Source organism: Pinus tabuliformis, chromosome 8 (assembly GCF_031772625.1).
Source record: "Pinus tabuliformis cultivar Carrire ecotype Pingquan chromosome 8, CPIR1, whole genome shotgun sequence".
NCBI lineage: Eukaryota > Viridiplantae > Streptophyta > Pinopsida > Pinales > Pinaceae > Pinus > Pinus tabuliformis.
The window spans coordinates 1,820,068,935-1,820,081,722 of NC_142294.1; the positions used below are offsets into that span (position 1 = coordinate 1,820,068,935).

At 35.6% G+C, this 12,788-nt stretch overlaps 1 protein-coding gene across 1 annotated transcript; it reads right to left on the reverse strand.

Annotated features, from left to right (window-relative positions):
- Positions 1-10,839: 10,839 nt before the first annotated feature.
- On the reverse strand, positions 10,840-12,307 carry LOC149243547 (uncharacterized). Its single transcript, XM_089371243.1, has 5 exons — positions 12,267-12,307; positions 11,971-12,175; positions 11,802-11,846; positions 11,607-11,655; positions 10,840-11,456 (listed from the first exon to the last, which is right to left on the reverse strand). Exons 1-5 carry the CDS (start codon positions 12,305-12,307, stop codon positions 11,404-11,406), a joined length of 393 nt encoding a protein of 130 aa, XP_089227369.1. The 3' UTR covers positions 10,840-11,403.
- Between the last annotated feature and the right edge of the window lie 481 nt (positions 12,308-12,788).

A 12,788-nucleotide genomic window follows, 5' to 3' on the forward strand; every position in this document is an offset into this window, starting at 1 on the left:
ACATAACCTTCCAGAGAGTCCATTTTCAAATCTTAATGGATCCAATCGTATTAAAACGGTATTAAATACTTCAGAGAAAACAGTGGGGAACATGCCCACTATTTCCAAAGCTTTAACACAAGCATCATCAACACCTGTTATCGATAAGGAACTTACTTGTTCTATATGCCTGGGTACTTAGAATATTCGTTTTTTTGACATTGTTATTTCAATGATTTATCTGTATTCTAACAACAGACAACAAAATCCGAAACTTCTACCTATAAGTCTATGTGCAGATGCCGTTGTGGAGCCGAAGCAATTAGCGTGTAGCCACTTCTTTTGTTTGAAATGTGTGCCAAAGGTGAGATAAACAAAGCACTCATTTGCATTATTAAATCAATATATTTTAACATATATAATTGATTCAGGCTGCCATTTCTGTGAATTCTGCTGGTGCAGGTAATTAAATTGTCTGAGGAGTGCCCTATCTGTGTGCAACACAAGGGCAACCAGGTCTTTAAACTTTCTGGAAGGAGAGATTTATAATTTGATTATTACCCTTGGGAAAGAGAGCCAGTCCCACACCAAATGAGTGGTAGTTATGCAAAATATACATCATGATACTCAGCTTGGTCCATTTCTCAGATGGCACTGGGTCTAAAATATAAAACAATTTGAAAATGGTGCAAATGCAATCCTTTGTATCTATATGAAGATACAGATAATGTACACAGTGCTCTTCTAATCTATGCTGATTTAGATTCAATGATATTTGCCAGAGGGAATTCCATCTCCAACAAAGTTCATATTATGGATGGAATACCTATCATATAAGTACTGCCTTGACCAGATATGATGTCCATTTCCAACGTCGAAGAGATGTGAATTTTTGCAATATGCACTTATCATGGCACCAAAATTTATAGGCCTTAACATATTTTTGTTTTGCCCTGCAGTAGAGACAAAAAAAACAGCAAGAATATCCATTCGAGTATATTTACAGACAAATATCTCAAACTTGGTAGTGAGAATATTACATGTTTAGCAAGGGTAACTCCAAGAAAGACCTAGCCAAAGATGTCCTTGTTCTCATGGACATTTAGTATGAAATTTAAGCACCTACTACGTTGGTATAATGATATAATCTGTCATACAGTTTTTCTTACTGTAACTGCTCTTGCACACCTGCCACTTAATCCATATCATTATTACATAATCGCAAATTCAACCTTAATTTAATTCTTTTTTAACATGTTAGATTGATAACATCACAAGGTGAACCCTCAATGGCCAGTTTACTGTGATCATCAACTTTTAGCATATAATGAAAATTTTATGGTATACAGTTGGCCTTATAACAGAAAACTTCTATGATAGACAGATAAAAATTTTATACAGATATTTGAAAATGAGAAATTTGTAGAAAATTTTATAACAGCAAAAGCTGCAAATATTGAAAACAGTAACATTTTAACAAGATGGAAAAATGAAAAGAACCTTATTTTTGTTCCATTGGACCAACAGAAATAAATATCAGGTAGACAGGCTGTAAAAATATTACACTGTAAAGAGGAGCATATAATAGGAAAATATCAAGATGAACAGTTACTTGCAAGAAAAATAAAGAAAACATAGGCTATTTCACATGAACGGAAAATTCAAAAATAAATACAGATAGCTAGCAATGCAATTTTATTCATATCATTATAATTGTTAGGTTGTGATGAGCATCATATTTCCTACTTGAAATCATGCTTCACTGTCACACATTTACAAATGAATGGTGGAATACATATCCAAAAGTTGTCAGTTTGGGCCACACACGCCACCAAGGTTTTTTTTCCAAAACTTTGCCCATACTCGGATGCAATCCTACAGCTGCTACAGTGCTTTCAGTTTGACCTACGTAAGACACTTGCTGTGACACCCTTCACAGTCACATCCATCAAATATTTTTATGACCTTATGATGACCTTCCTTCACAGTCACATCCATCAAATATTTTTATGACCTTATGATGACCTTTCTTCAGTCACATCCATCAAATATTTTTATGACCTTATCCTTGTCTTCTCCTATGCAGAAACAGGCAATGTCTAAAAATATACATTGATCCTAATAATATCTTTTTGAGCAAATTGAAGCTGCAAAATTATATTATCGATAAAAAACAATTGAGATTTCAAATTGCCATAAAGTTCCCACCATCTTCATCTCAAAATCTCAAAAGACTGAAGGGCATATTCTGTTATATCCCCTATTTATGGCCATCTCGTAATAGAAAAGAGCATGTCGACATGCTTGACATAAACTGTTTTAATAATAGATTTCTGAGCTACATTACAAGTGTCTAACCGTACTGTACAATCTGTTCAAACTATGAAACAAAATGAAATCGTGAAAAAAGACAAAAGCTAAGGCTGAAGCATACCAGCAAAATAACAGAGGGCAAAAAGCCATTGTCAAAATTCTCATCACATGGATGCCTTTTCATGTACCCCTTCTCCTGGCTAGATACTAGTCTTCGCAAGCAACATGCCCGTAAACATCCATCCCATCGAGGAAGAGAGGGAAGTCAGAGAGTGAAGAATATATATTTTTCCCCTTTATTTTTCAGATTACATTTCTGAGCAATATCATCTAAACATGTCTTTCATGGGCTTGAATATAGATCCCCTCCAAGTGCATCCATGACTTCCACCACACTAAACATTACACATTTTTTCCGCTCTTCATAAATACTGTCATAAATAATTTTGATTATGCCTTATATGTGGGTGGGAAGTGTTATGTCTTTTGCAGCGATTGGTTGTTCCAGTAGCCCAAATCATTTATTATTTAAAATAGCACTTCAAGTACTCGGAGATACCCGGGACAACCCATCATTAGCATGAAAAAACTATAGCGCTTCAAGTACTCGGAGATACTGGGGAAAAACCCATAGCTGGTATGTAAAAACATTTAGTGACTTCTTCAAATCAACAATTTTCCTCCAACCGATCAGTTTGGGTAGTTGCTTGAGGTACTGAAGAATAACGAAGATAAGCCTAAGCAGGATAATGACGATCAAGAAAGGTAGAGACCATCATCCACAGTTTGCAGTTCTGTAAAATAAAGAACATGACAAAGATTTTACTTAGAAAACAAGCTGTCAATAATGGGTTCCTGGAAGTAGTTGAATAGAAGCTACTTTGTTTTGTTTGGGTGATTATTATAAAAAGGTAATGATCAGTGAGTTTCTTTCCTTGCAACAGCTATGGACATAACCTTCCAGAGAGTCCATTTTCAAATCTTAATGGATCCAATCGTATTAAAACGGTATTAAATACTTCAGAGAAAACAGTGGGGAACATGCCCACTATTTCCAAAGCTTTAACACAAGCATCATCAACACCTGTTATCGATAAGGAACTTACTTGTTCTATATGCCTGGGTACTTAGAATATTCGTTTTTTTGACATTGTTATTTCAATGATTTATCTGTATTCTAACAACAGACAACAAAATCCGAAACTTCTACCTATAAGTCTATGTGCAGATGCCGTTGTGGAGCCGAAGCAATTAGCGTGTAGCCACTTCTTTTGTTTGAAATGTGTGCCAAAGGTGAGATAAACAAAGCACTCATTTGCATTATTAAATCAATATATTTTAACATATATAATTGATTCAGGCTGCCATTTCTGTGAATTCTGCTGGTGCAGGTAATTAAATTGTCTGAGGAGTGCCCTATCTGTGTGCAACACAAGGGCAACCAGGTCTTTAAACTTTCTGGAAGGAGAGATTTATAATTTGATTATTACCCTTGGGAAAGAGAGCCAGTCCCACACCAAATGAGTGGTAGTTATACAAAATATACATCATGATACTCAGCTTGGTCCATTTCTCAGATGGCACTGGGTCTAAAATATAAAACAATTTGAAAATGGTGCAAATGCAATCCTTTGTATCTATATGAAGATACAGATAATGTACACAGTGCTCTTCTAATCTATGCTGATTTAGATTCAATGATATTTGCCAGAGGGAATTCCATCTCCAACAAAGTTCATATTATGGATGGAATACCTATCATATAAGTACTGCCTTGACCAGATATGATGTCCATTTCCAACGTCAGAGAGATGTGAATTTTTGCAATATGCACTTATCATGGCACCAAAATTTATAGGCCTTAACATATTTTTGTTTTGCCCTGCAGTAGAGACAAAAAAAACAGCAAGAATATCCATTCGAGTATATTTACAGACAAATATCTCAAACTTGGTAGTGAGAATATTACATGTTTAGCAAGGGTAACTCCAAGAAAGACCTAGCCAAAGATGTCCTTGTTCTCATGGACATTTAGTATGAAATTTAAGCACCTACTACGTTGGTATAATGATATAATCTGTCATACAGTTTCTATTACTGTAACTGCTCTTGCACACCTGCCACTTAATCCATATCATTATTACATAATCGCAAATTCAACCTTAATTTAATTCTTTTTTAACATGTTAGATTGATAACATCACAAGGTGAACCCTCAATGGCCAGTTTACTGTGATCATCAACTTTTAGCATATAATGAAAATTTTATGGTATACAGTTGGCCTTATAACAGAAAACTTCTATGATAGACAGATAAAAATTTTATACAGATATTTGAAAATGAGAAATTTGTAGAAAATTTTATAACAGCAAAAGCTGCAAATATTGAAAACAGTAACATTTTAACAAGATGGAAAAATGAAAAGAACCTTATTTTTGTTCCATTGGACCAACAGAAATAAATATCAGGTAGACAGGCTGTAAAAATATTACACTGTAAAGAGGAGCATATAATAGGAAAATATCAAGATGAACAGTTACTTGCAAGAAAAATAAAGAAAACATAGGCTATTTCACATGAACGGAAAATTCAAAAATAAATACAGATAGCTAGCAATGCAATTTTATTCATATCATTATAGTTGTTAGGTTGTGATGAGCATCATATTTCCTACTTGAAATCATGCTTCACTGTCACACATTTACAAATGAATGGTGGAATACATATCCAAAAGTTGTCAGTTTGGGCCACACACGCCACCAAGGTTTTTTTTCCAAAACTTTGCCCATACTCAGATGCAATCCTACAGCTGCTACAGTGCTTTCAGTCTTGACCTGCGTAAGACACTTGCTGTGACACCCTTCACAGTCACATCCATCAAATATTTTTATGACCTTATGATGACCTTCCTTCACAGTCACATCCATCAAATATTTTTATGACCTTATGATGACCTTTCTTCAGTCACATCCATCAAATATTTTTATGACCTTATCCTTGTCTTCTCCTATGCAGAAACAGGCAATGTCTAAAAATATACATCGATCCTAATAATATCTTTTTGAGCAAATTGAAGCTGCAAAATTATATTATCGATAAAAAACAATTGAGATTTCAAATTGCCATAAAGTTCCCACCATATTCATCTCAAAATCTCAAAAGACTGAAGGGCATATTCTGTTATATCCCCTATTTATGGCCATCCCGTAATAGAAAAGAGCATGTCGACATGCTTGACATAAACTGTTTTAATAATAGATTTCTGAGCTACATCACAAGTGTCTAACCGTACTGTACAATCTGTTCAAACTATGAAACAAAATGAAATCATGAAAAAAGACATCTATCCAAAGCTAAGGCTGAAGCATACCAGCAAAATGACAGAGAGCAAAAAGTCATTGTCAAAATTCTCATCACATGGATGCCTTTTCATGTACCCCTTCTCCCGGCTACATATAACAAGGTCCTTACACTTAGCCTTCGCAAGCAACATGCCCGTAAACATCCATCCCATCGAGGAAGAGAAGGAAATCCAAGAGTGAAGAATATATATTTCTCCCCATTTTACAAGTTATTTTTCACATCGATATTTTTCAGATTACATTTCTGAGCAATATCATCTAAACATGTCTTTCATGGGCTTGAATATAGATTCCCTCCAAGAGTATCCATGACTTCACCACACTAAACATTACACATTCTTTCCTCTCTTCATAAATACGGCCATACATAATTTTATTATGCTTTATATGTTGGTGGGAAGGGTTCTATCTTTTGCAGCGATTGGTTTTTCCAGTAGCCCAAATCATTTATTATTTAAAATAGCACTTCAAGTACTCGGAGATACTGGGGACAACCCATCATTAGCTTGAAAAAACTATAGCGCTTCAAGTACTCGGAGATACTGGGGAAAAACCCATAGCTGGTATGTAAAAACATTTAGTGACTTCTTCAAATCAACAATTTTCCTTCAACTGATCAGTTTGGGTAGTTGCTTGAGGTACTGAAGAATAACGAAGATAAGCCTAAGCAGGATAATGACGATCAAGAAAGGTAGAGACCATCATCCACAGTTTGCAGTTCTGTAAAATAAAGAACATGACAAAGATTTTACTTAGAAAACAAGCTGTCAATAATGGGTTCCTGGAAGTAGTTGAATAGAAGCTACTTTGTTTTGTTTGGGTGATTATTATAAAAAGGTAATGACCAGTGAGTTTCTTTCCTTGCAACAGCTATGGACATAACCTTCCAGAGAGTCCATTTTCAAATCTTAATGGATCCAATCGTATTAAAACGGTATTAAATACTTCAGAGAAAACAGTGGGGAACATGCCCACTATTTCCAAAGCTTTAACACAAGCATCATCAACACCTGTTATCGATAAGGAACTTACTTGTTCTATATGCCTGGGTACTTAGAATATTCATTTTTTTGACATTGTTATTTCAATGATTTATCTGTATTCTAACAACAGACAACAAAATCCGAAACTTCTACCTATAAGTCTATGTGCAGATGCCGTTGTGGAGCCGAAGCAATTAGCGTGTAGCCACTTCTTTTGTTTGAAATGTGTGCCAAAGGTGAGATAAACAAAGCACTCATTTGCATTATTAAATCAATATATTTTAACATATATAATTGATTCAGGCTGCCATTTCTGTGAATTCTGCTGGTGCAGGTAATTAAATTGTCTGAGGAGTGCCCTATCTGGGAAAGAGAGCCAGTCCCACACCAAATGAGTGGTAGTTATACAAAATATACATCATGATACTCATCTTGGTCCATTTCTCAGATGGCACTGGGTCTAAAATATAAAACAATTTGAAAATGGTGCAAATGCAATCCTTTGTATCTATATGAAGATACAGATAATGTACACAGTGCTCTTCTAATCTATGCTGATTTAGATTCAATGATATTTGCCAGAGGGAATTCCATCTCCAACAAAGTTCATATTATGGATGGAATACCTATCATATAAGTACTGCCTTGACCAGATATGATGTCCATTTCCAACGTCAGAGAGATGTGAATTTTTGCAATATGCACTTATCATGGCACCAAAATTTATAGGCCTTAACATATTTTTGTTTTGCCCTGCAGTAGAGACAAAAAAAATAGCAAGAATATCCATTCGAGTATATTTACAGACAAATATCTCAAACTTGGTAGTGAGAATATTACAGGTTTAGCAAGGGTAACTCCAAGACAGACCTAGCCAAAGATGTCCTTGATCTCATGGACATTTAGTATGAAATTTAAGCACCTACTACGTTGGTATAATGATATAATCTGTCATACAGTTTCTATTACTGTAACTGCTCTTGCACACCTGCCACTTAATCCATATCATTATTACATAATCGCAAATTCAACCTTAATTTAATTCTTTTTTAACATGTTAGATTGATAACATCACAAGGTGAACCCTCAATGGCCAGTTTACTGTGATCATCAACTTTTAGCATATAATGAAAATTTTATGATATACAGTTGGCCTTATAACAGAAAACTTCTATGATAGACAGATAAAAAGTTTATACAGATATTTGAAAATTAGAAATTTGTAGAAAATTTTATAACAGCAAAAGCTGCAAATATTGAAAACAGTAACATTTTAACAAGATGGAAAAATGAAAAGAACCTTATTTTTGTTCCATTGGACCAACAGAAATAAATATCAGGTAGACAGGCTGTAAAAATATTACACTGTAAAGAGGAGCATATAATAGGAAAATATCAAGATGAACAGTTACTTGCAAGAAAAATAAATACAGATAGCTAGCAATGCAATTTTATTCATATCATTATAGTTGTTAGGTTGTGATGAGCATCATATTTCCTACTTGAAATCATGCTTCACTGTCACACATTTACAAATGAATGGTGGAATACATATCCAAAAGTTGTCAGTTTGGGCCACACACGCCACCAAGGTTTTTTTTCCAAAACTTTGCCCATACTCAGATGCAATCCTACAGCTGCTACAGTGCTTTCAGTCTTGACCTGCGTAAGACACTTGCTGTGACACCCTTCACAGTCACATCCATCAAATATTTTTATGACCTTATGATGACCTTCCTTCACAGTCACATCCATCAAATATTTTTATGACCTTATGATGACCTTTCTTCAGTCACATCCATCAAATATTTTTATGACCTTATCCTTGTCTTCTCCTATGCAGAAACAGGCAATGTCTAAAAATATACATCGATCCTAATAATATCTTTTTGAGCAAATTGAAGCTGCAAAATTATATTATCGAAAAAAAACAATTGAGATTTCAAATTGCCATAAAGTTCCCACCATATTCATCTCAAAATCTCAAAAGACTGAAGGGCATATTCTGTTATATCCCCTATTTATGGCCATCCCGTAATAGAAAAGAGCATGTCGACATGCTTGACATAAACTGTTTTAATAATAGATTTCTGAGCTACATCACAAGTGTCTAACCGTACTGTACAATCTGTTCAAACTATGAAACAAAATGAAATCGTGAAAAAAGACATCTATCCAAAGCTAAGGCTGAAGCATACCAGCAAAATGACAGAGAGCAAAAAGTCATTGTCAAAATTCTCATCACATGGATGCCTTTTCATGTACCCCTTCTCCCGGCTACATATAACAAGGTCCTTACACTTAGCCTTCGCAAGCAACATGCCCGTAAACATCCATCCCATCGAGGAAGAGAAGGAAATCCAAGAGTGAAGAATATATATTTCTCCCCATTTTACAAGTTATTTTTCACATCGATATTTTTCAGATTACATTTCTGAGCAATATCATCTAAACATGTCTTTCATGGGCTTGAATATAGATTCCCTCCAAGAGTATCCATGACTTCCACCACACTAAACATTACACATTCTTTCCTCTCTTCATAAATACGGCCATTCATAATTTTATTATGCTTTATATGTTGGTGGGAAGGGTTCTATCTTTTGCAGCGATTGGTTTTTCCAGTAGCCCAAATCATTTATTATTTAAAATAGCAGTTCAAGTACTCGGAGATACCCGGGACAACCCATCATTAGCATGAAAAAACTATAGCGCTTCAAGTACTCGGAGATACTGGGGAAAAACCCATAGCTGGTATGTAAAAACATTTAGTGACTTCTTCAAATCACTACAGACTTCAAATCACTACAGAAAGAGTCTGGCGGAAGGCGTGCAACCAAAAAAAGTTCTTCAGAATGTTCGTTATTGATACCAGTTAGCTCATAAATGGAAAGTTTTGGTTCCTGAGATAGGAAGTATATCCGTATAGCAACATTTAACTAAAATCGAGCTACCAGAAACAAGGATATCCCTCACTGTGAAGTCAATGCACGCAGCAGCTCAACATGATCCACATCATCTAAACTTCTGAAAGTCTGATTTGATGACCTCTGGAGTCTGAACATCGCCATGCCTTTTTCAAGGCTATTCATTCACCGATGCATTCCAGTCAAATCCTTGTAAAATTTGTCATTTAATAATATTAAAATGTTCTTAGCTGCATATTCTCTTAAGGTTAAATACAAAAAACATTTTGATAGTAACCTGATCTCTTGCAGTTGAAAAGATATTTTAAGGGTTATCCCTCATTCCCACCAAAATACGCAATACTCACAACCTTGGCTTCCCTGCCGTGCTGTTGCGGCAATTTTATTGTATTTCCAAAATCTTCTAGTTTTCCGCTCAAACCACCTGTAATTGCGTGTGTTCAGATCCAATGGCTCAATGCCTTTTTTCTACACATTAGAAAACTTTTATATTTGGAATTAGATCTTTAACTAAAACCCTGAGCAATGCCTTCTGCATAAAGAAGAGTTGTTCCATACCCTGGGATGGAGAAGATCCCTGAGTACGTGTTTTTGTCTTTGTATTACTCCATATAGAGAACAACTAGTTTTGCATAGCTATTAAAACTATTTAAAATAGTAAATAAACTATTAAAACAACCAGTTTAGAATAGACCCACATTATCTTTGGACTTACATGCTAACATAGCTTATTTCAAATTTAGATATACCTGTGTTAAACTCTTTTTTTTTTTAAGCCTTAGCAGGATCAAACAAAGCAAACTGCAAGGAGTGCCAAGAAAAATGGACACCTCTTAGTACACAATAGATCTGGGATAATAAGGCTCCATGCTAGTATCGATCATTTCTTAACAGATCTGGATTGATAAGGATCTAGAGCTATTAAGGAAATGGGGTTAGAAAATACCAGATGAACAGAGGCTGTTGCAATAGCTTCTTGTGTTTGAGAGTCGAGTTTGACCCACATTATCTTTGGACTTACATGCTAGCATAGCTTATTTCAAATTTAGATATACCTGTGTTAAACTCTTATTTTTTTTAAGCCTTAGCAGGATCAAACAAAGCAAACCGCAAGGAGTGCCTAGAAAAAATTATTAACTATTGAGCAGTAAGGGCTAGAACAGGAAGGGTAGCGCCTTGTTGTCAGACCCTAGGTATGAATGCCTGGAACAATCCCTGGAAAACAAAGGGCATACAACCTTTTGAGAATAAAAAAAAAAATACAGTATTCAGGGTATAGTAAAGCTAGAATATTTTGCCTCATAAAAGAACAGTAAAGCATAACCACAATTTTATATTTATATAAGAATCAATCCGAGAACAATTTGAAAAAAAACATATCCATATGTAAAAGAGGGCAATGCCACAGATTATGGCTAAACATTCAAAAGTAGCCGATGTATTGTATTTTAACCCGAAAATAACAATTACAGTCCCGGCCGGAAGGCCTCTTACAAGATGACATATAAAAAGTTCTATTTTGATATCAAGAAGCAGAAAGAAAAAACAAGCACGATTGGAGGCCATAGTCTTTCCTAACAGAGAAGGAAACCATTAAGGGTATGACTTGCTTCAGCAGATAATAATATACTAAAGACCACATAAATATTGTCCAAAAGGGTCGTAATTATCATTACAGAAGAACTGAGAAGAAAAAGCAGCCACAAAGTGGCACCTTCCCTGGAAGTAAGTTCCAACAGAAGATTTAAAGTACAGTAACACAATGAAAACAATGCTCTGGCAAAAAGCCTTAAGTGCTTTGCCAATAAAATGAACCTGGGTAGGTGCGCCGCAAGCCGTTAATGATAATCCCGACTGGATAAGTCCCAATGCTCCCGTAACCATGTGAGCTCTGCGAACGACAAGGAATTCCTCATGAATTCGTTGAGCGGAAGAAGAATTTCCTTCTTATTTTTCAAAAGAGAAACTAAAGGGAAATTATCCTATAGATAAAGAAAAATAAAACTGTAACGAATCCTGAGGGTAAAATATTAGAACTTACCAAGAACTACTCCAGACGCGAGAGCAAACCCTAGTGTAGAATTGTTTACCTGCTGCCAAGAAACCCTATCACGCATCACTACAAAAAATAGAACATATTTGTATGAATGCTTACAGGGAAAATGAACTTCTGGAATTACTGTGCCTCAATCGGTGTTAGTAAGAAGAAAAATATTGCCAGGACCAGACTTTTAACCTTCCTCTTGAAATCATCTCGCTTTAGACTATAATATAATTTTGTCTGCCAGCAGAAACCCCAATATTTAGCCGGTAGGCAAGGTGTGGACAAGGAACCCCTAACCAAAATTAGAAGACCAAAATTGTAGCTACTGCAGAAAGCAAGACGGGAAAACGATTTGAATTACCTTCTGGCTGGAGGGAATGCCTTTGAGATAAGGTGAGCTCAATACCTGCAAAACACGGCACAGAAGGGCTCCATCTTCTCTGACCGCCCACCCTTTGGCGGGATGCAGAAAATCTTCAGCAGCAACCGACACAGCATCAGTTCGGCCGCATACGGGCCTCTGTGGCGGAGTCTTCGCAGGAATTTGATTAGCGAAGCCCTGAGACCTTCAGCGATGAACGCGTTTGGGGAGGTGAGGGAATGGGGCATCGTCCGCCTGGTGGAATACCTGAGGAATGAAGCGGCTCCTAAGAAAACGGCACGAATTTAGCAGCAGAACCGTTTTCATCAATATCCATGAATACACGACGCAGCTCGCTTGCAGAACTCTTTGGTTATCCCCGCTCTTTTCCCGATGCCATGTGTCGCCATGAGATTATAAAACTTTGCAGTTATAATCACTCTGTTCCCGATGCAACGTGTCAGCATGAGAAAGAAAGGGACGACGAAAGGTCCCTTTCAAAGAAAGGCCTATCGGCCTAAATATAGTTATTTAAGTAGTTGATATTAATAGTGCTAATATAATTTAATTTAATTACTTCAGTTATTTATGTAGTTGAGACTAATAGTGTTAATATTATCTATTCCAATTCAAATATTAAAAACGTGCACCTTATGATATCCCATCAAAACATTAGAATTGAAACCCTATTAATATAGATAATTATATTATACTAACTCTCTCCTAAACATAAACAAATAAAGAACACTCATCAATATTGAAATTTATTTTCAATAACCTTTAAATAATAGTGTATTTAGCGAATGACATTTCTTAGT